This window comes from Rhinatrema bivittatum, chromosome 13 (assembly GCF_901001135.1).
Source record: "Rhinatrema bivittatum chromosome 13, aRhiBiv1.1, whole genome shotgun sequence".
In the NCBI taxonomy this organism is placed as follows: Eukaryota; Metazoa; Chordata; class Amphibia; order Gymnophiona; family Rhinatrematidae; genus Rhinatrema; species Rhinatrema bivittatum.
Genome location: NC_042627.1, coordinates 127,085 through 151,471, shown reverse-complemented (window position 1 = coordinate 151,471; position 24,387 = coordinate 127,085). Strand labels below are relative to the sequence as shown.

At 41.0% G+C, this 24,387-nt stretch overlaps 1 protein-coding gene across 2 annotated transcripts in view; it reads left to right on the top strand.

Annotated features, from left to right (window-relative positions):
- Nucleotides 1-24,387, top strand: part of OSBP (oxysterol binding protein) — a 201,378-nt gene that overhangs the window by 132,463 nt on the left and 44,528 nt on the right. For both annotated transcript variants that reach the window (XM_029575088.1, XM_029575087.1), the window contains exons 8-10: nucleotides 6,044-6,289; nucleotides 17,826-17,946; nucleotides 19,804-19,907. In XM_029575088.1, coding sequence (XP_029430948.1) covers nucleotides 6,044-6,289; nucleotides 17,826-17,946; nucleotides 19,804-19,907 — 471 coding nt within the window. The remainder of the gene's footprint in view (nucleotides 1-6,043; nucleotides 6,290-17,825; nucleotides 17,947-19,803; nucleotides 19,908-24,387) is intronic.

The following is a 24,387-nucleotide window of genomic DNA, read 5'->3' as shown; positions in this document are numbered from 1 at the left end:
GCTAACTGATTCTGATATGTCATAAGTGCGAAAAAGTAACAGGAAATTATATGCACCTATCTTTTTATTGCTCTTCTAATTTTGGACAAATACTAACGTGGATATCTGACTGCACAAATGTAAATTTGCCTTTTCAAGGTGATATGCTTATTTGAAATATTAGACGGTTGAGGACAGTTGGTAATGATGTTTCTAATAGATATCTACTGTTTATTATGGCATTGCTGGTAGCACGTAAATGTATACTTAGGTTGTAAATCCATCATCCTCTACTTTTAATATTTAGAAAGAAAATATATTTTTAATGTGATTAGAAAGATTTGATGTACAGTTTTTTTAGAAGAAAATAGAGACTATAAACAAGCATAGTTTACACTTTTACAATCTTCTTGATACTAATAGTCATAATATTTTAACTAAGATGGAATATTCTACAGATCGGAGAGTAGTAAATAGTAAAAAAGCAGAGGTTTCTTCAGAGTGAAAGTTTATAAAGAATGATGAAACAGGAGTATGAATGGAGGATGTATGGGGAAGAGATATGGGTAGGGCGTGATACATTCATTGGGTGTTCAGAAGGGGGAAATTAAAAAATTTGGATTGGGAGACAATTATATATTCTTGTACTGTGGACAGTTGTAAGGGTTTGAATTATTGAACAGTTTGTGATAAATATGCTGACTTTATTGTAATCTGCCAATTCGAAACAAATTTTGAAAAAACAAAACATAAATCTCCATACTGGTCCATCAAGCCCAGCATCCTGTTTCCAACAGTGGCCAATCCAGGTTTACAAATACCTGGCAAGTACTCAGACATGAAATAGATCCCTGTAAGGTTTTTGAACCCTTGTTGCTGTAGGTAGGTTGGCTTAACTTACTAGGATGGCCCTGTAGATTCTCCCTGACAGCTGCTGGGTGAGGACTGTTTTGGAGTTTCACTTATACTAACCCCTTTCCCCTTGGGGTAGAGTCTTTGGGTTCCGGGACCAGTAAGACTTAAACATGAGTATCATGGGAGTTGGGACTGATGGCTAGAGTCAGATGCAGTCGAGGATGTTCAAGGTCCAGACTGTGGTCAGAGGCAGGTGGCTGGCAAGAATAGTCCGAGTTCAGGCTAAGGTTGAGTCCAGTAGTCGGTCTGAGGGTAGGCGAGGAAGATACTGGGAGGGACCAAAATAGGAGGGCTGGTGGAATGAGGTAGGGAAGGATCTAGAAGGCAGAACACAGGAAGCAGCAACTCTCTGCTAGGATGCAAGCAACTCATTGCTGAAGCAATGAGGTCCTTGGTGAGGCCTCAGCTGGAGTATTGTGTTCAGTTCTGGAGATCATACCTCAGAAAGGATAGACACAAAATGGAGGTGGTCCAGAGAAGGGCTTCCAAAATGGTGTTTTGTCTTCTTTGGAAGACTTATGAGGAGAGGCAAAATAATTTGAATATATATATATCCTGGAATAGAGGAGGTACAGGTGAGATATGATACAGACCTTCAGATGCCGGAAAGCTTTTAATGATGAATGAACTTTGAACATTTTCTGTTGGAAAGAAAAGAGAACTAAGAGTCATGAAATGAAACTCCAGGGGGGATGACTCAGAACCAAAGTCAGGAAATGTTTCTTCACGGAGAGAGTGCTGGATGCCTGGAATTCTCTCCCAGACAGGGTGGTAAAGACAAGAACAGTTAATGAATTCAAAAGGGACAAACACTACAGATCCCTAAATGCTGAAGAAAGAGATGGTGTAACATTTCTGCATGGGGGTTACCTGCACAGAATGACACTTACTGTACTTAATGGAACACATGGATGTAACTTGCATGGAATAGCAGTTACTACCCTTAACGAAATGCATGAGGGTAACCTGCACAGAGTGACATTTATTTATTTATTAAATTCTTATATACCGTCGTTCAGACAAGCCATCACAACGGTTTCCAAGCATAAAATGCAATAAAAATTAGTTTAAATAGAAAACAAATCTAATAACTTATAAAAAATAATAGCAAATTAAAATAATAAAATAAAATGTTCACCCCACTAAAACAAATTAAATTAAACTTAATTAAACAAATTAAACTTAATTAAACAAAACTTAATTAAACAAATTAAATTAAATTAAACAACTCTGCCATCCAATCCTGGTCCAAAATAACAAAATCTATAGCAAACACTCTCTGCCCATTGACAACCAAAATAAGGTCTTCTAATGCATCCAAAAGACAACCCTGGTTTAATGACGACCTGCGAAAGCTCAAACAACTTCTTCGGCAGAAAGAAAGAAAATGGCGTAAAGCCCCCTCACAGGCCTCACTCTCGGACTACAAACGCACACTCCATCTATACAAAAGTATCACACTGAAAACCAAAAGAGACTATTACGCCCGGAAGGTTCATCATCTAATCTTTGACTCAAAAGCTCTTTTTGCCTTCGTTTCCAGCCTCACTAAACCCATCGTGCCAGATATCCCACCCGAGCTAGCCCAGACAAAGGCTGATGAACTGGCTCTTCATTTCAACAAAAAAATATCTGATCTCCTTAACCAGCTGACTACAAATAACACTGATCCAGATAACACATATCTCCCCCAAAACAAAGACATCCAGCTTAACGCTTTCGAACCCATCACAATCACAGAGATACATTCAGTGCTAAAGAGAATGAAGCCATCATCACACCCATTTGATCAAATCCCCTCCAAAATGCTTCTTCTCATCCCTGACACTATAGCAAAAACACTGGCAGACATCATAAACTGCTCCCTATCTCATGGTATCTACCCAGATGACCTAAAAACAGCTTCAATCAAGCCACTGCTGAAAAAACCAAATCTAAATGCATGTGATCCCAACAACTTCCGCCCTATTTCCAATCTCCCATTCATAGCAAAAATCATAGAAAAATTGGTAAACACCCAACTATCCAACTACTTAGAGGACCACAGCATTCTTTCACCAAACCAATACGGTTTTCGCAAAGCTGCAAGCACAGAAACATTACTAATCTCTCTCACCGACTTCCTCATTTCTGGAATTGATAAAGGCCAAACATTTTTATTAATCCTCTTGGACTTCTTGGCGGCCTTCGACACCGTCAATCACACCCTTCTTCTAAAACAACTGGCGAACATTGGATTGACAGGTGCTACACTAAACTGGTTCAAAACATTCCTAGAAAACAGAGGATACAGAGTCAAAATTCACAACAAAGAATCCCAATACCACCATTCTAACAGAGGGGTGCCGCAAGGTTCATCACTCTCTCCCACGCTCTTTAATCTATACCTGTTACCACTATGTCAACTCCTTACAAAATTGAACCTGAAACACTTCCTTTTCGCTGACGACGTACAGATCGTGATTCCCTTAAAAGAAACAATTTCAAAAACAATGGAATTCTGGGACAGTTGCCTTCTACAAATTAAACCTCTTCTCACTAACCTAAACCTCATACTCAATGCTTCAAAAACAGAATTCTTGCTCATATCACCGGAAAACAACAACACACTTCAAAAACCACCCGCACTCCTGCAAACAGTCCACGTAAGAGATCTAGGAGCTATCTTAGACAATCGTCTCAACCTTAAAACATTCATTAACCAAACCACCAAAGATTGCTTCTACAAATTACATATTCTGAAAAGAATTAAACCACTTTTTCACGCTCAGGACTTTAGAACTATATTGCAAGCAATAATCTTTTCCAAACTAGATTATTGCAACTCATTGCTACTAGGCCTCCCAGCTTCCTATACCAAACCCCTACAAATGGTTCAGAACTCTGCAGCCAGAGTCCTTACAAATTCCAGGAAAATGGACCATATCTCCCCTATCCTCAAAAACCTCCATTGGTTACCAATCCACTATAGAATCATGTACAAATCCATCAACATCATATTCAAGACCATTAACCAACACACGCATCTCGATCTACAAATACCATTCAAAAAATACACCTCCACCAGACCCATCAGGGAATACTACAAAGAGTCACTCCAAATTCCAAAAGCCAAAACCTTCCAACATAAAGCCTTGAGTCTCAGAGCCTTCTCGTCAGCTGGTCCAGCGTTGTGGAACTCCATCCCTCCTGATTTGAGACAGGAGCCATGCGCTCTAACATTTAAGAAAAGACTTAAAACTTGGCTTTTTAAAAAAGCATTTCCAAGCCTTGAATAAAACCCTTACTCATCTTCATAAACTTGTTTACAATAACTGGATCTAATCAAGAATCCACCTACCATAAACTTATACTCATCTTTACCTGCTGAGGACTATCGTCTTTACCTGCTGAGTATTATCATATCATTACCTTGCACTACTGTGTCTTATTATTTATTCTCTTGGTTACTCACTACCGTTTCATTTTATTATCATATCTTTCCATGCACTACTGTGTCTTATTTATTCCCTTGATCACTTATTTTACCGTCTCTTATTTATGTACCATCACATGTATCCACATAGGCTTATTTATTTACTCTACTATACTATTTCATTAATTGGAAGAAATGTATATATTGCATTGTTCAATTTTTCCCCCTATTCCAGCTCCAAGTTAATTTTCCCTGTTTTATTGTAACTTTCTCACACACGGTATTGATACACTGTATTTAAAGTTTCACAGTTTATTGGGAATATACGTTACGCTATGCTTTACACACATTGTTAATTGTAAACCGGGTTGATGTGATATCTGTCATGAAACTCGGTATAACAAAAATAATAAATAAATAAATAAATAAAATAAATAAATAAAATGTAAATCACAATAAAATGCGTTCATGATATAAAATCAGTGAAAGAAATATCCTGATATTCATAGTACTTAAATGAAGTTTTGAGTCTAGTACTCTTGGTTGCAAACGATAGCTGCTCAGTAAATATATAAAATATAATTAAGACATTTTCAATCATTCTCTTTAAACGCAATTCCTAATAGCCAAGCTTTCAAGTTCTTTTTAAAAGTTTTAATATCAGTCTGCAGTCCCAACTCTGTAGGAAGCTCGTTCCATAGTTTAGGGCCAACCAAAGAAATACTTCTGTCTCTGACCTGACTCAGGTGGGCCGATTTTACCGACGGAATTACCAAAGGCCTTTGTTAGTGGATCTCAAATTTCTCTGTGGCTTATGTAAACAAATTGCTGCATTCGGCCAATTCGTTTGATCTCCATAGATAAGTTTATGTAGATTGCAGAGTACTTTAAATTGAGTACGATATTTTTTGGTAACCAGTGTAGTGTCATCAGTATCGGCGTTACTACCATAAGCAAATTGTTGGTCAGACTGATGAACCATTTGGTCTTTATCTGCAGTCATTATTATGTTACCAAGTATAGGCGTCTCCTCTCCTCCCAAGACTATTAATTTAAAGTCAACAATCATGATGACCCCACCACCAACTATCCCAGAATAATCCTATAAAAACGTAGGATTAGTCATACCTTTTTAAATATTAAACTTTGTTTCAGAAATCATGTCACTGTGTTCCTGAAATCTTTGCCCTGCTGTCCATTTCAGCCTCACTAACTTGCCTCCTATTATCTATACAGAGGTTGGGGGAGGAGAGGAAGCATTCAGTTAGGGAGTAGTGTGGTGGCTCCAATGCTCTGTTCTCTTAACACTGCCTGGTAGTGAAGGGGGAGGACTGGAGCAGGAAGCAGAGGGCTGTTTGGGGCTCTGGTCAATAAAATCATCAGGCCAGAGTTTGGTGCACTCATGCCTAGCAAAGATCTCAAAATCGTGTCACTTAGTTGATTGCCTAGTTCACAGAATTTTATTTTTATTTATTTATTTCAATTTATGTACAGGTTTTCCAGTGTAATCATACCGGTTTACAACTTTAAAACAGGGTAAAATCAACATAAAAAAACAAACAAATAATTCAATACAGCATACAACCTAAAATTATATAATATAAAATTAAATCAACATACTAAAATCTATGCTAAAAAGTACAGCAAAATGATAGTGAAAAGGAGAACTAACTACTTATTGATTGCTAGTTCTGCATCTTACCCTTTCTCCTATCCATTTCTTCCTCCTTTCAGGTGAACTTTAATGAGCCTTTGTCTATGCTTCAGCGGTTAACAGAGGATCTGGAGTACTATCAATTGCTAGATCATGCAGCAACATGCGAGAGCTCACTGGAGCAACTGTGCTATGTGGCAGCTTTCACAGTCTCATCCTACTCCACCACCATCTTCCGCACCAGCAAGCCTTTCAACCCGCTACTTGGAGAGACTTTTGAACTAGACCGGTTGGAGGACAATGGATATCGTTCCTTGTGTGAGCAGGTGAGATTGCAGGATAGAAAAGGGCAAAAGAAGGAGCAGATGAGAAGATAATTAATTAGGGCAAAACCTTATTTAGGCATGTTAATGAAATAGAAAATTCAGAGGTGGACTTGAGATGGAAAGGATATTGGGGGGAGGGCGGCAGGAGTAGTAAACACATTTCTGTGCAGCATTCACAAAACTATCATACAATAAGAATAAGACACTGTGATACCACAGCCCAAATTATATTGCAATGATAAGATAGATCAAATTGGTGGAGGAGAGCCTAGAGTCAAACAGAATAAAAATGCTGCAGGAAACAAAATGCAATATAGAATCTTTATGGATAGAAATTCCATGTGATAAGGGGAAGAGAAAGCAGACGATGAAATGCTAACAGAAATTAGGGAAGCTAATTAGTAACAGATTAATAATGGGTGATATCAGTTACCCCAATATTGTCTGGATAAATGTCAGATCAGGACATCTTAGGAAGTAAAGTTTCTTCATAGAGCAGCTGGTACACAAACTGACAAAGGGGGTGCTATTAAAGACCTAAGCCTTGATGAGAGTTATTTGTTAATATTAAATCTGGCTGCAGCAGATCATGAGATTCTTGCAACCTGTTTAATTGAACTGGGTGTCACTTGTCAGCCATTATTGGTTTCGATCATTCCTGAAAAACAGGAAATTTAGTGACATTAAATAATCATAATTCAAAGTGGATTGATATGCCACTTTGGAGGAATAGCCTAGTGGTTAGAGCAGTGGGCTACGAACCAGGAGACCAGGGTTCGAGTCCTGCTGTCCCTCCTTGTGACCTTGGGCAAGTCACTTTACCCTCCATTGCCTCAGGTACAAACTTAGATTGTAAGCCCTCTGGGGATAGGGAAATACCTCCAGTGCCTGAATGTAATCCACTTTGAAGTGCTGAAAAAAAAGTGTGAAAAGTGGAATATAAATCTAAATAAAAAAAAAATATTAGAGGGCATAGGCTTTAACTTTAGAATATACATGGATGACACCCAGCTCTTTTTCCCTATTCACCAGTCAGTATCTGCAGCTATGAAGGAACTATGTATCTACTTAGATGCCATTCTGAAATGGCTGTTATAATTGCCTTTCATTAAACCCAAAAAAGACGAGATCCTATAATTGTCACATAGGTCAGAATTAGAGGCATTGCCGACATTTAAGTTTAAGGGATATGTAGGGACCTTCATTTTCAGCAATTTATCAAGCATTATTATGACAAGAACAAAAACAAGAGAAAATCAGTTGAAAATTTGACTTTATTTTTCCAGATAAATATCTGAGTTTATTTTCATGGATAGAAGGCAGGACAATAAATCATCCTCATCTCTACTCCCATCCCTGGCCTAGCATGTCTCTTGCTTTCTCTCTCCCCCACCCCAGTCAAGAATCTCTCTTCCCCACTCTGCAACAGCATTTATCCTTACTGATGGTAGCTCCAGGCTTCTCTCTCCTTCAGCAGCATGCATACTGATGATCCCGTGCTTTTTACAGCATTGCACTTCTGCTTTTGTGCAGAGTCTCGGAGTCTGCCAGGAAGTGCTTCTGCTGGACAGGGCCTGCTTCAGAAGACAACTCTGGCTCCGAAGCTGGTCGGCCGATGCATCTTCCAAAACGAGACTCACAAAGATGCCCTTCAAGGGAACCCTCCTGTTCAGAAGCGAACTAGAGAAACTAGCAAACAAATGGGGCGAATCCCCACTGTCGCGGCTACCGGAGGACAGAAATAAGAGAAATCAGCAACCCTTCCCCCAAACTTCCAGGGGCAGAGGATCACCAGCGCTTCATCCCATACAGAAGCACATATCAAGCGACCCGCCCCACAGACTGGAACCAGTCCAATAAAAGGGGAGCCAGCTCGGGCCCAGGTCCCAGCCAAACCCCACAATGAAATTCAGCCGACCCATCCAAAGGAAGAAGCCATAGGAGGCAGGCTTGCCCTATTCTACCAAAGATGGGTCGAGATAACTTCGGACAAGTGGGGCCTAGCCATCATTCAAGAGGGATATTACCTGGATTTCCACCACCCCCCCTCCGGACATGTTTGTGGAATGACCCTGCCAAGAGGATGGCAGTGGAAGCTACACTGACCAGATTGCTAGTCTTAGAGGCTATAACACCAGTGCCCGCACAACAAATAAATACTGGGCTTTATTCCATCTATTTTATCGTTACCAAGAAAGAAGGAACGTTCAGGCCCACCCTGGACCTCAAGTTGGTCAACCGCCACCTGAAGATTCCTTGCTTCTGCATGGAAACCCTACGCTCAGTAATAAGGGAGATACAACCGAGAGAGTTCCTTACATCCCTGGACCTGTCGGAAGCCTACCTACACATTCCGATCCATCAAGAGCATCAGTGTTTTCTATACTTCACAATCCTGCACCGTCACTACCAGTTCCGGGCACTACCATTCGGGTTAGCCACAGCACCCCGGATGTTTCATGGTGGTAGTGGCAGCAACACCGAGGAAGGAAGGAATCCTCATTCACCCCTATCTAGATGATTGGCTGATCAGGGCGAAATCCCCAGAGGAAAGTCACCAGACAACCAACAGAGTCAAAACTCTACTGGAGAGCCTCAGGTGGGTGGTCAACACAAACAAGAGCTGTCTGCAGCCCTCCCAATCTCTAGAATACTTGGGAGTCTGGTTCGACACCAAACAAGGCAAGGTCATCCTGACACCGACAAGGAGATCGAAATTGATGACCCAGTTGCGAACCCTGTTGAGCGAGCTTCACCCCACAGCATGGGACTACCTACATGTGTGGAATACATCTGGACTGTGCTTCTAGGATGGTACTTTTTTAAGAATGACCACGCCTCTTGCACACTTTTTACTTTTGTAGCTGCTCCTTTCCGTTTTTTTCTAACAATTTTTCTCATTTTATCAAAGTTTCCATTTTGAAAGTTTAGCATGAGAGCTGTGGATTTGGACATTGGATCTGAGTCATCCCCCTAGAGTTTGATTTTGTGACTCCTAAGTGTACTATTTCCTTTTCAACAGAAAAGGTTTGAAGTTTGTGCATCATGAAAACCTTTTAGGTATCTAAAGTTCTGCTCCTCCGAAGATGGCGCTGGAGCACTAACATCGTGAGCATGGAGTTCTTACCTCTGCTTTATTTCTTGGAAAACGCTGTTTGAAATGCCCCATTCGACTAGGAAAAGGCGAGCCCGGGAAAAAACTATCCCTGAAGTTGCTCTCGGGACCCCCAGAACTGGTCCGATGGATGCCCATGTTCTTAGAGGAGCCGCAACGTCGGGAGTTGAGTCGCAAGGGCAGGGAACTGAAAGAAAGGAGTTAAGTTCCCTACCAGACTCTGAAACAACTGTCCCCGATGCAAAGGCAAGTGCCAAGGAATCCAGCGACGCTGAGAGACTCGGATGGGAACCCGGAAGCGCTGCAAGCCGAAAGTGCCAGCGGCGAATACCGGTCAGGGAGTTCACCAACGGGAGAAAACAGCGGGGAAGAACAGCTTGGAGGGCTAGAACAGCCCGGAGGGCTTGAAGCTGACCTTGGCAGCCCAGACAGAGGCGGATTAGAGCTGAATCAACCTGGGAGCACATCTACGCCGCAGCAGTTAAGTTTAAAAATGTTTCCTTACAACCCACAAAAACCGGGACAGATAACGTTAGAATCTTTGTGGGAAACTATGGTCGAGTTGGGGAATCTGATGATAAAACAGACTGAGCCATTTAGAATTAAGATTGAAGATCATGAAAATCGAATAAAATCTTTAGAAAACACGATAAAATCTATTAATAGTTCCGAAACTGAGAAGAAAGTGTTATTGGACTCTGTGAAAACCAAACAAGAATTTATAATTAAAGATAATTTGGTCTTGTTAGATAAAATTGAGAATATGGAAACTTGTTAAAAAATAAAAATCTGCGTATAATTAATTTCCCGAGAATTTCTCATATAACACCAAGAGATATGTTTAAGAAATATATACAAGAAATTTTAAAAGTTTCTCCAGACCAAATTCCACCAATTACACGAGCTTTCTATGTAGATTATTGCAATGCGCTCCTGTTAGGAGTATCCTTGTCATCTATTCGTCCTCTGCAACTTCTCCAGAATGCGGCTGCTCGTTTGCTATCCAACATAAAGAAATATGATCATATTTCTCCAGTGTTGATGAAGCTGCATTGGCTGCCGGTTCAGTCTCGCATTCACTTTAAGTGCCTTACTTTAATTCACAAAGCTATATATGGAAACAATTCTGAATGGCTTAATGCATCTCTGCGTATTCACGTCCCAGTACGAAATTTGAGATCACTTGGGAAAGCTCTACTTTCAATCCCGTCACCCAAACTAGCCCACTTAGGCTCCGTTAGAGAGAGAGCATTGTCCCTGGCTGGTCCTGGGTTGTGGAACGCCCTTCCGGTTGATATTCGATTGGAGGAGAATATCAATAGCTTTAAAAAGCAGATTAAGACCTGGCTTTTTCAACGAGCTTTTAATGAGGTCAATTGATCCCTTCTTTCTCTTACTTTGCTAATGGATGACAATAGGAGATAAGGGTTTACTGGGATAATAAGCCATAAAACAGGACAAGAACTGCCATGGTTTAGGCCTGGTTAATGATAGAGGGGTAATTAGAAGGGCTTAAATGGGAAAATGTAGGTTTTAAGACTTTTACTTTGTCTTTATGTTTTATGTTTCTAATCTAATGGATTTTATTTATTTTTAGCTTATTACTATATTGGAATCAACTATGTAATTTTTAGTGAGTTTTTAGTAAGTTACCTGTTTTACGAGTTCTTGGTTTTTATGAATTTTGCTACTGCAAGTTCTAATCATTGTTAACCGCCTTGATATTATTTTGAAAGTCGGTATATAAAGTTAAATAAATAAATAAATAAATACCTGTGAGAGGGACTATAAGAGAGGTTTCCAGTGAGACTTTTGACTCTGAGAAGGGACCAGAAAGAAAAGAAAATGGAGCTGTAGATTTAAACTTAACGGCCTTTTTGGAAACATCAGATCAGACCCTAGCTGAGCCAGCCACATTGATAGTTAATTTTGCAATGGAAATGGACAAAGTATGGATTTTAAAGTTATACTTTAAATATCGTCTTGAAAAATTTATGGGTTTACATATAAGGATGTTTCCTGATGTATGTAAATCAACGCAGAAGAGGAGGAAGCAGTTCTTACTGCTGAGGCCTCAGGTATTACAGATGGGAGCAACCTTTACATTAAGATTTCCGTGTAAATGTTTAATTAAGTTTAAGGATAAGTCTTTTCTTTTTTTTCTACCATCTCAATTAACACAGTTTTTGTGTGATAATTCTGGAAGTCGGTGTATGTGAGCACCAGTGACTCAGTTTCTTAGCCTTGATAATGTTTGAGTTAGTCTTACCTTATTATGGAATTTAAGCTCCTGCCGATGTTATTAAGATTAAGGTTATTTTATGAAGATTGGAATGTGATGACCTCTTGGATCTATATTGTGGACTTGTAATGCTTACATATAATTTAAGTATTCTCTTAATTTAATATTGAATGTTATGATGTAAACATATGATCTATTGTCAAGAAAAATTATCTTGATATGTTACTTAAAAATTAATAAAGATTAAATATAAAAAGTTCTGCTCCTCCTCTCTCAGATCCTTCAACCTCTCCTTATAAGAGATTGAACATGCCGAGAAGTCTTTGCCCTCTAGGAAGGCCTCCAGCCCAGATGATCTGTAGTTGAATTTTTTTTCTCATCTTTGCTTTCAAATTTACCCCTAAGATTCAACAGCTTTTTGATAGGTTTCTAGCAGATGGTAAGGCTGGGAAATCTTTTCTGGAGCCACAGCGATCGTTCTTGAAAAACCAGGCAGAGACTTTTTTAGGTACAAAATTATCGACCCTTCTCATTTATGAATGTAGATTGTAAGATCTAAACTATAGTTCTTTCGATTAGATTGTTAGCGACACAATCTTACTAGATAAACGAAGCTTGACCGACGTGCCACAAATGCGCAGTAGAGACCAGCTCTACCGCGCATGTGCGGGCGAGCACGTCGGTCTGAGCCAGCATCAGAAAAAAAATGGCGGCGTCCAGTGGCAGCAGCGGGCGGCGGCAGTACCGGCAGCGGGCGGCGGTGGTACCGGTAGCGAGCAGCGGCGGTAGCGGGCGGCGGTAGCGGGCGGCAGCGGGCGGCGGTAGTGGCCAGTAGCGAGGGAGGGAGAAGAGAGAGAGAGGGAGGGACGGAGAGAGTGGGAGGGAGGGACGGAGAGAGTGGGAGGGAGTGGGACTGAGTGAGAGGGGGAGTGGGACTGAGGGAGGGAGTGGGACTGAGGGAGGGAGTGGGACTGGGAGAGAGAGGGAGAGTGAGTGGGACTGAGTGAGTGAGAGGGAGGGAGAGAGGGGGTGGAGGGGAGAGAGGGGGGAGGAGGGACTGAGTTGGGAGGGAGGGGACTGAGTGGGAGGGAGGGACTGAGTGGGAGGGAGGGATTGAGTGGGGAGGGAGGGATTGAGTGAGGGGGAGGGACTGAGTGAGAGGGAGTGAGTGGGACTGAGGGAGAGAGAGGGAGGGAGGGAATGGGACTGAGGGAGAGGACGGAGGGAGTGGGACTGAGGGAGAGGACGGAGGGAGTGGGACTGAGTGAGAGTGAGTGGGACTGAGTGAGTGGGAGGGAGAGAGGGGGAGGGAGTGAGTGAGACTGAGTGGGAGGGAGGGACTGAGTGAGAGGAGAGGGAGGGTGGGGAGGAGTGGGTGAGGGAGGGAGGGAGGTAGGGGGTGGTGAAGAGGGAGGGGAGAGAGAATGAGGGGGAGGTGAGAGACAGAGGGATGTAGCCCGTTTTAACGGGCTTAACGGCTTGTAATACATAAAGAACAAAATTGTTTGTACCTGAACACATGACGTCTGACAATTTTAAACTAATTTGTAATTTTTATCTTTAGTATCTGAATGTCCTATTTATTTATTTAAGGCTTTTTTATACCGACTTTCTTGATACAGATCAAATCAACTCTGTTTACATCGAACTAAGCAGAACTATAACCAACAATTCAACAAGAGACATTTAGAAGGAGCATAAAAGTTACATTATAACAAGGTTGCCTTAACTGGGAGAAGGAAAAAAAGATGGGGAGAACGAAAGAGAAATTATTATATACAATAAATTACTATATACAATGGAGTATGGGATGGAGGCAGAGGCCAAACCTCATGATAAGTTGTGAGCAAAATTAGCGTTTGATAATTTACATAAGTGATATGATGATTTTTATGGTGATTTTTATGGGTTGATTTATGGATGATTTATGGTTGATTTATGGATGATTTTTATGGTGATTTTTATGGTCCTACTCCTATGGTGGCCTTATTGGAATCAGAAAAGGCATTTGCTAGTTGAGTGGCCCAATCTTTTTTTTTCTGTTATGGAATGGTTTGGTTTTAGGGCTTCTTTTCTTCATGTAACCAGATTGTTATATAGTGCTGCACAAGCCAAGACTGTACATTAATAACTGCTCTGATCTGTTTTCTCTTAGTACATGCACCCACCAGGGATATTTGTGCCATTAGACAAGACTTTGCTTTGGTCGGGGTTTGATATTGTGAGATGGAATGTAAGTTGGCAATATATGCAGATGATCTTTTAGCATTTTTGGAAGTGCAGTCAATTCCTAGGCTGTTAGATGTTATTGAGACCTTTTCTTTATTCTCAGGTTAAAAAATCAACTGGTCTAAATCAGAAGGATTGCCATTAATGCAAGTTACTTTTTCCTCTTAGTGGATTTCATTTTCATTGGCCGAACTCCGTAGTTAAATATTTAGGGGAGTGGCTGGACCACAGTATTTATAGTATGGTGGACCATAATATATTTTATCTATTATTCATTGATCAGAACTGAGCTGTCAATGGTGGGGTTGCCTAAAAGCAATAAAGATGGGTATATTTCCCAAGTTGATTTATATTCTTAGCATGCTTCCCTTGCCTCTTCATCATTCGATATCAGCGATTTGAGAAAACCTTTGCGAATTTCCCACAGAAAAGGAAGCCACCTAGAATAGCACTCGATATGCTCAAATTATCAAAAGAAATGAAAGGGATGCATTTTCCAGATTTGGAAATGTATCACACTACTTTTCTCATATGACAAGGCACTCTGTGGTTGTATGATAGGAATATAGGTGATGCCCTGACTTTAGGCAGGTTTTGCTGATCCTTTCTCTCTTTTGTGCTTAGTAGAAATGGTCTTGCCTTAAAGCTTTGTTTAGTGGTTCCGTTTTGCAAGCTACGGTTGTGTCTTTTCATACACTTTGTCAATTGCTGGGTTTTCAACTGACTTGTCTCAGAGTTCCACTTTATGTTGTAATCCTGTTATTAAAATTGAAGGTCTGTGACTAATTGGGTATTGTGGCAGAAATGTGGGACTGAATGTGTGGGTCACATGATGATGGATGGAAAGTTAACATTTCCAGAACTTCAATGACTTTTCCTTCTTAATCCTATCAGAGTTTCACTGATTGCAACTGAGACACTGTTTTATATCTAATAGTATTGATATGTCAGGATTAGAAGTGGACTCTAAAATGTCACAATTATGTGGCCCTATGTGAGTGTCTTCAAATCAGGCATCTCCTAGCTTGTAGGCAGATGAAATCAGGACCAGTGGGTTTATGCTCCCCTGCCAGCAGATGGAGATGGAGCAAGCTGACATCACAGTATTTATATACCCTGCAGTGACCCCAGCCTGCCAGTATTCTCTGTCTCCAGCAGATGGTGGACATGCATCTCCCTGTGGGGATTGCTTTGAGCTTTTCGAAAGGAGAAACTTAAATTCTGAATTCAAGAAAAGAAAGGCCAACTCTCCTGCGGTGATACCTAAAGAACTCTCCCCCAGTTGAGAATTCCTGAGGTGATTTCCGTGGTCCCTCAGAGGTGAGTCTTGGTAGCTGGGTTTCCCAGCATGGACTTAGCTGCTAGTTCAGCTGAAAGACAGTGCGTGCAGGAGGCTGAGTGTGGCAGTGATGGCAGATGCCCTCTCCCCCCGCAGCCAGAGATCGTCTCTGTACTTAACCAGTAAGCGCTGAACTCGGGTAAGGTTTAAAAAAAAAAAAAAAAAAGAGGAAGTTTTACCTGAATCACAGACAGAGGCATTTCAGGACTTCCTCCGGTCTCCGTTCTCAGTGTGCTGTGCCGACATTCATTCCCGGTTGGGGACCTGGGCAGCCAGGCGGGCTGAGCGGCCCCCAATGGGCTTAGGCCCTGCATTTAGACTTTTTTCTTGCATGCTGCATGGTAGGCCGCGGCAGCCATTTTCGCGCGCTCCTGTTCTGCTGCCCTCTGTAGTCCATCAGTGTGCGCAGTGTGTCGGCTCTGCACACGCATTGTGCGCTTAGTTTTTGGGCACGTTTTTTATGTACCCAACCTTTTTACTTGCTTAACTTGCACCTTGCCATGCTTTCTTCTAGGTGCTTATTTTTTGGGAGCATTTCATTTTTGAGCATGAGCCGTACCGATGCACATTTATTGTAGTGATGGCACCGGTAAGCAAGAAGCCTAAGCGTTTTTGTAGAGGCATGGGGGTGGCTTGCGGGAATGACGGCTACTACCTGATGATTAATAACCTTATTCAATAAACATACACATGGTGAATGTGACTCCAACATTGCTCTATGCTTCAACGGCACAAGCCAGCCAAAAACATGCTCCATCTCTCTCGCACACACACAAGCACCCTTCCTGACTCACATATACATCACACACATACAGAAGCACCCTCCCTGTCTCACATATACACCACACACATACAGAAGCACCCTCCCTGTCTCACATACACATTACACTCTCACAGAAGCACCTTGCTTTCAGACTTGCAGCATTTTTCACTTTTACTAAAAGTGAAAGTGATGCTCCCAACCGTTAAATAAGAAAACCACATTGCTATCAGAAGGCGAAATGACACCCTTCCTTCAGGTTCTGTCCTCTCAAGGGACAGCCACTCACACCATACAGCTTCTCTTGTTTTATGCTTTCAGACAATAAAGCAAGTGTCTTTCTTCAAACTATCAGTCGTATGATTATTCATGTGGGAGATATGGAACAGAAAGACATACTTAGTCAGCTTCCCTTTTAAATGGGAAGATTCCAGTCTGTCATTTAAAAATATACATTTTCTAAAGGCTTAAAAAAAAAAAAGCAAAACCGTTTGATTGGAACTATTCTAGTCTTCATGCTTAAATTATGCTTAAAAAAAAAAAAAAAAAACCCCACCTGGCATCAATATCTTAAATTTGTGATTTTGCTGAGATGAACATTTTAAATACTTTAAACATTTTTTTTTTTGCTTTAGTATTTGTCTCTACCCACTTTGTTAAATTTTATTTTCCAGAAGAGGAATGCTTAAAATTCAGTAATTTCATCTTTCATCCAACTTTTCAAAAGTTGCGCTACCAGTACAAAAGTTGAGGTGTATGTATTATCACATTTCATTTTTTTAAACTGGCAGATTCCTTTCTCACATATCACATACACACACACAGAAGCACCAGTCCTTTCTCACGTACACATCACATACACACACACACAGAAAGATCATCACAGCCAGTCTAGCTGATCACGTGGCCGAAGAAAGGAAGATCGGCACAGCTGGAGCCCAGGCACCGAGACTTAGGGGGCGCCGCAGCAGGCAGCCAGCCCTCGACTCGCCCTGCCTCCCCCCCCCCCCCCCCAATGCCACCCTCCCGACGCCCCCCTGGTGGTCCAGTGGAGGGCCCGGGAGTGATCTGCCGCTCCCGGGGCCTCGGCTGCCACTAACCAAAATGGCGCCGGTGGCCTTCAGCCCCCACCATGTGACAGGGGCTACCGGTGCCATTAGCTGGCCCCTGTCACATGGTGGGGCTAAATGTCACCGGTGCCATTTTGCTTAGTGGCAGCCAAGGCCCCGGGAGCGGCAGATCGCTCCCAAGCCCTCCGCTGGACCACCAGGGGGGCCGTCGGGAGGGTGGCACTGGTGGGAGGCAGGGTGAGTTGGGGGCTGGCAGAATTTTGAAAGGGCACTTTTTGCCCTTTCAATCTTTATTGAAGATATAATAAATAAGCAAATAATTTCAGATAGCTTGTTAGCTGCCTCTCACAGGAAGACCTGCAAATAATTAGGCACCTAGCTTATCCTAAGTATAGGCAATTGAATATGTCCTAATTTTTATGCCCCTAAATTTGTGTGAATTTTTAGCTGAAAACCTAGGAATCTAATTTAGGAGCATAACTTGAACAGCTCAGCTTTTTTGGATATCGGTGCCTAGGTGTTGCTTTTGAATGATTAAAACACTTCCTTCTCCTGAAGATTGTAAACATTTTATAGCATACCAGAACCACAGCCAGCCTGAGGCATAGAAGCTTAGCTCCAGAACTGAAGCCAGGTTTTCTGCATGGCAGTGCACAGCACTTGCCATTGAACCACTGAGAGAGCCTATCATCTCTGCTTAGATTTATAGGTAATATCCTGCAGAAGACTAGATGCAGATCTTTTATGCTGTTGTACCTAAATGCCTCTTGTTGCCTTCCAGGTGAGCCATCACCCACCTGCAGCTGCCCACCACACAGATTCCAAGCATGGTTGGACCCTTCGCCAGGAAATCAAAATCACCAGCAAGTTTCGTGGCAAATACCTTTCCATCATGCCTCTTGGTAAGACTGATGAGAGAATAGGAAACAAGGGGGTAGGTTAAAAGCTAGATTTTATAGCAGAGACGAAATGTAACCATTTTGCAGATCAGAATACTTCAATTATCTTACAATACTTCATTATCTTTTTAATCTCTCCAAATCAGGAAGTAACATAGTAAATAACGGAGATAAAGGCCTAAATGGTTCATCCAATCTGCCCAGCAAAATGCTCAGGGTTATAATTATATCATAGAATATCACAATTTTTCTGTAGGTCTTTCAGTGTGTCATAACAGGTGGTATCAAGGTTTATTAAAGGCCTCTTTCATCTTTATCCCACCATTAAGATTATTCCCACCTAATGGGACCTTAGTCTGGTACTCTCTAAATTGATGCATATTTTTGAGCCTATGGCATCAAATGATATAACATTTTTCACTTGGAAAGTAGTCTTGATAGCAGTAACCTCAACTCGCAGTGTAAACTAATTCCAAACTTTGGTGGTACATTGCACCCTATACTCAAATTTTAAAAAACAGAACAGTATTGAGAACCTGTCCTAAGTTTTTATTAAAAGTAGTTTCTCAGTTTCATTTAAGTCAAAGCATTGTTGTATAAACTTTTTTTTTTTTTTTTTAAATACCTTATTCCAGCAAAGCTGAACAAACACTTCTTATCTTAGATTGTAGAAGAGCCCTGCTTTTTTACATGAAAAGGTCAAAATCTTACCGAAAATCTTCCCAATTTATTTCTTATGGCCCATATAAACAAGGATTACCTGTTAAGAAACAAACATATTATCTACATGGCTTTCAGACTGTATTGCTTACCGTTATACTAGTGCAGGAATCCACCTTACCAATAAAGTAAAAGCTCATCGAGTACAAATTTTAGATTGTGAGAGCACTAAGGATGGGGAAATACCAGAATGCAATCCAGTTTGAAGTGCCTGAAAAACATAATACAAATAAATAATAAGAATAAGAATATCCTCAACATCTGTAGCACATCTTTGCTTTGCCTCAGTTCAGGAAATCTGCAAAGCAACTGCTTGACCATGTTATGCACACCTTCATCAAGCACTATTGTCTAGAAGAAGATTCTTACATAAACAGAGAAATGACAGCAGAAGACGACCAATAGGCCCATCCAGTCTGCCCAGCAAGCTTTCACACTTATTTTCTCATACTTATCTGTTACTCTGACCGCTGAGTTCAGGGCCCTTATTGGTAACTTTTTAATTCTAATTTCCTTCCACCCCTGCCATTGATGCAGAGAGCAGTGTTGAAGCTGAATCAAAGTGAAGGCTTAATGTTTGAGGGTAGTAACCATCGTATCGAGCAAGTTACCCCGATATTTGTAAACTCATACTGCTCAGATCAATGCCTTGTTAGATGTTGTCTGGATGTAAATCCTATAGGGACTGTAACTTCAGCCAAACGGTTCTCAAGAATTTATTTAATTAAAAGCATCAATTTTCCCAGTATCCTCTTTTCAACCAGGTTGCAGGTATTGCTGTTTCTGAAAATAGATGATTTGGCTGTTTTTATTCATGCTTGTCCACAGAGAAAGCAAAGTTGCTTAACTGTAATAGGTATTCTCCATAGACAACAGGACAAATCAGCCATACAGTCCCATCCTCCTCACTTTAGAGTTCAGGCTTTCCTCACACGTAGAGCGACTGCTTGGGAACATCCATGCATGCTCAGACTGTTTTTCTGAGTTGTGAGAAACCACTTCGTCCCAGTGCCATTAGATGACATTACCCACTTGTGAGGCTGATTTTGTTCTGCTGTCTACCGAGAACACCTGTTACAGGTAAGCAGTTTCACTTTATCCTTATCTTTTTTGAATATTCTCTCTCTCCTCCTTCCGTAGGTACCATTCACTGTATATTCCATGAAACTGGGAATCACTATACTTGGAAAAAGGTTACCACCACAGTGCATAACATCATTGTGGGCAAGCTGTGGATAGATCAGGTGAGTAGTAGAAAGTGGACCAGAAAAAACATGCATGAGAGAGCAATAAAAGACCATGCCACTTACTCAGGAAGATGAGAAATTTGGCTTGTAGGAATTGTATTGGGCTCTATCTGTTCACCAATAACTATAGTAACTGAATTGTAACTTGCTTTGTGCATGTATTTGTAAAAGGTTTTTCCCTCTTTGATATGACTACATTATTTTAATTTTATCTTTTAATTGTTTATTGCATTTTATTATTTATCTATTGTATGTATTTGTTTTTACATGTTATTTTTAATTCTATTTTGTAATCCACTTTAGAACTATGCAGTGTAGGACAGAATATACATTAATAAAAATAAAATAAATACATAATTAAATACATAAATAATTAAAATTCAATCCATCATTCTGCGCAAGAAACAGTATCAAAATCACCATTTCTATACACAAAATGTATCGGCTGATGTCATCTGACAGTGCTGATGAGCATTTTCTCAAAACCTTTGGAAAAACATACAAGGCTTTCCTAGATTGTGTGACTTCCTGCCCATCTGCCTAAAGTTGGATGGCTCTAGTTAGCCAGCTAACTTTAAAATAGCCAGCTATATTCAATAGTGCAGTTTCACTATTGAATATACCTCCAAAATTAGCCGGATAAGTTTATTTGGCTAAATTTGCTAGCCGGACTGTGTCTGAATATGGACCTCAAGATTTCAAAGGAGCCACGACACCAAATACCAAGGAAAGATTTTGAAGGATGATGCCTATTTCGATGCATGGACCTGAAACAGAGAGACCTGGGTGTCCCACAATTACACCCAGGTCCTTTTCCTGAGTGGTAACTTCTAATATGGAACCTAACATGGTGTGATTAGTGTGGGTTATTTTTCTCCATGTGTATCACTTTGAACTTGTCCACATTAAATTTCATCTGTATTTGAATACCCAGTCTTCCAGTTTTGCAAGCTCCTCCTGCAATTTTTCACAATGTGCTTGTGATTTAAAAATTCAAAATAATTTTGAGTCATCTGCAAATTTGATCACCTCACTCGCTGTTTCCTTTTCCAGATCATTTATAAATGTTAAAAAGCACCTGTCCTGGTACTAATTCCTGAGGCACTCCAGTGTTTATCTTTCTCCACTGAAATAAAAGATCAATTTAGTCCTACTCACTTGTACCTTTTCCTTCAATAATTCCTTTTATGAGTGGATTAAGTGAAGGAATTGAAGAATCAGAAAATGTTACCCTTTTAGATCTGTGGAGATTGGTTGCTAAGGTAAATAATTTATCTAGTTCAATGTCCCAGATTAATATTTTTTCAACAGAAATGAGAGCTAAGATGAAAGGTCAAGATAATAGGATTAAAAGTATAGAGGGGACGTGACCTGATGAGCGGGTAGGCTGCAGCCAGACCGTGCTCCTGTCTCCCCCGCCGAAAACCTATCAATTCCGGCATTACCATCGAAATTGCAGCGTCCCCGACTGAAACTGACCCACTCCAGACCACACTCGACGCATTTTTCACTAGCTGCGACTCAGGGATGGTGGCCAAGCCACAAAGAAGAGAAAAAGTTGTGAGCCGGCAAGCCGAGGGCAAGATGGCCGCCGGACCTCCGAGCCCCAACGCGTCGGCGGACCGACCAGATCTTGTGGGGGAGGTCACACGAGTCGTGGTGCAACCGTTAGAGCCCCATTTCTCAGATCTTGCTCAGAAGATCAGTACAGGCAACGAACCGCTGTAGGAAATAAAAAATCAAGTTGCAGACACACAGCAGACAATCGCTGATGTTGAAAATGAAACTCAAAATCTGTTGCAAAAGCAGGACAAGATGGTGAAACAAAGGTGGAGGACCTTGAAAATAGATCAAGGAGGAACAACTTGAGGTTTGTGAGGATACCAGAGTCAGTCCCAGAGAAAGACCTAGTTCTAACATTAGAAAAATGGCTTGGGCAGGAGCTGGGCTTAGACCTTGCTGGCAATATGCCTGCTGAAAGGGTACACAGATTGGGGGTAAAAGAATTGGATGCTACAAAACCCAGAATGGTGATAGTGAGGTTTTTGAATTTTTGCCATAAAACAATATTGCAAGTGGGCAGTGAGTACTACTCCCCAGCCCAGAATAAAAAGGCGGGTGTAACAATTTTATTTGGGAAAAATACGGTGTTCCAAGATGCCCAAGTAATATCCGATGCTAAAGTAGGTTACAATAGCAATTATAATACATTAAAAACAAAAAAATTGAAGGGGGAAGTGATGTGATCTGTAGAGGAAGGAGTGTGTTTTTTCCCTGATAATTCTTTCTTTGCCAACATTTGCTGAATATTGACCTCTAACAGATGCCTAAAGAAAACTTAAAGCAATATATCCTTAAAATGTGAGCCGATTGTGCTACTAAAATTAAGAACTCTGAGGACTTGCCCTTGCTGTAGAAAAGTGATGCAGACCGGGTTGGATGGAAGCAGTTCAGAGAGATGCAACCAAATTGGTGTCAGCATCAACAAATGTATGAGAGGAGATTCAAGGGAAATATGATATAATACATACCTAAAAGGAATTAATGATGCACAAGAATCAAACCTTTTTCATTGGAAGGAGAGTTGTAGACTTTAGGGGTCATAGTTTGAAACTCTAAGGAGGTTGATTAGGGAACAATGTCACACAACATTTTTTTCATGGAATTCCTCTGAGAAAAGGTGATGAAGGCAACAGTATTGGAATTCAAAAAGGTATGGAACAAACAGGACCCCCATTAGCTAGAGGATGGACTTGAAGAAACAGGGTAACCTGTGTTAACTTAAGGTGTAAAATTGCTGCATGGGGTAACCTGCATGTAGCAATAGTTACTACCTCAAACAACTTGCTAGACAGACTGAATGTACTGTTTTGGTCTTTTATCTGCCATCATTTACATTATTTTAGATGTTTTGTCCTGTGTAACATATTTGCAACCACAGGGTGCTGTACCACAGTAGACATCCTGTTTCTTACAGTCCCAGGCCCAGCACTGTGTCCTACAATCTGTTGGGTCCTGGCAGCCTGCTCCTTTGCTGCATCCTGCTGCTTCCACTTAGGGCCTGTAACAACTTGCCAGCTTTATAGGGGCAGCACCCAGGATTTCTTTTGGTATGCTCTAACATGAAAGGAAGCTCAGTCCTCTGGGGAAAGTACCTGAGCAGTAGGTTCTGTTTCTTAGTTCCTCAGTGTATGGCCATTTCTGATTCAACCATTTGAAACCCGGCTTGGTTACTGACAGTGCTTCCATCTGCTGCCTGCCCTGATCTTTGCTTGACTCTTGCTTCTGAATGGACTCCACCAACCTTGACCTTGTCTGCTTGACCACGATTCTGTACTATGCCTTGGCACTGTCAGCCAATAGCACTCAGGTGCAATCTCACCATGGAGATATACAGAGATATTATGACATCCATCATTTTATTCTCCATTCCTTTCCTAATAATTTGTAACATTTTTGCTTTTTGAATGCCACCATACACTGGGCCAAGGATTTCAAAGTCTTCTGATGTGACAGCTTGGCCGTTGGTCACATCTTCAACAGCCCTTCTGCCAGATGCCTCGGTGGTTGAATTAAGGGAGGTAGGTTTCACTAGCTTGTACATTAATACAACGGTTACAGTGCATCATGTCCCAGGTATCCGTAGTTGTGTGGCAGACTCCTTAACGTGCTGTGGGATTTGTTTCACAAACAGGTTCCTGCAGACAAAGCAGGAACCCTAGTCCCAGATCACCTGTGGAACATTGGGCATCTACAACTAGAGACCTCCTCCTCCTGCTACATGGGCTGTGTTTACTTATTTAAATGTTTTATATCCCGTCATTCCATGTGAGAATCATTAGTTCATAACTGTTTACAGGTAAAACGTTCATAAATAAAATGAGTGTTACAAGGAAGGAAGACATTCATAGACACAGAAGTAATACAAAGGTAGACTTCTAACGAAGAATAAGAGCTGGAATTAAAGGATTAGCATTTGGAGATTGTTAAAGAATTATAAATGTTATCTGAGTCCTGGAGAACTGGGTGTATCAGTCAAGTAGAAGGCATTATTGAAAAGCCAAATTTTTAAGTCGCTTTTGAATTCCTTTCTATCAGTTAGAGTTCGAAGTTCTTCCTGCGTGGAATTCCATAGTTTTAGGCTGGCGATTGAGATCACTCTATCCTCTAGTGTTAAATGAGAGCTTCTTAAATTTAGAATTTCTAGGAGACCTTTGTTCTGTGATCTGAGAGTATGTCGGGGGATGTGAGGTTTAAATGTTGTTCCTAGTAGATCTTTATTATTCAGGTTAATGTTGTTTATTATAGTTAGAACTTTTTAATATATTCTTGACGGAACAAGAAGCCAATGTAGAGCCATTAGAATTAGGGTGATGTCAAATTTTCTTGCTCCAGATAATAGTCTGGCTGCGGCATATTGCAGAAGTTGCAGGGGTGGCTAGTTGGAAGACCTAGAAGTAATGAATTACAGTAGTCG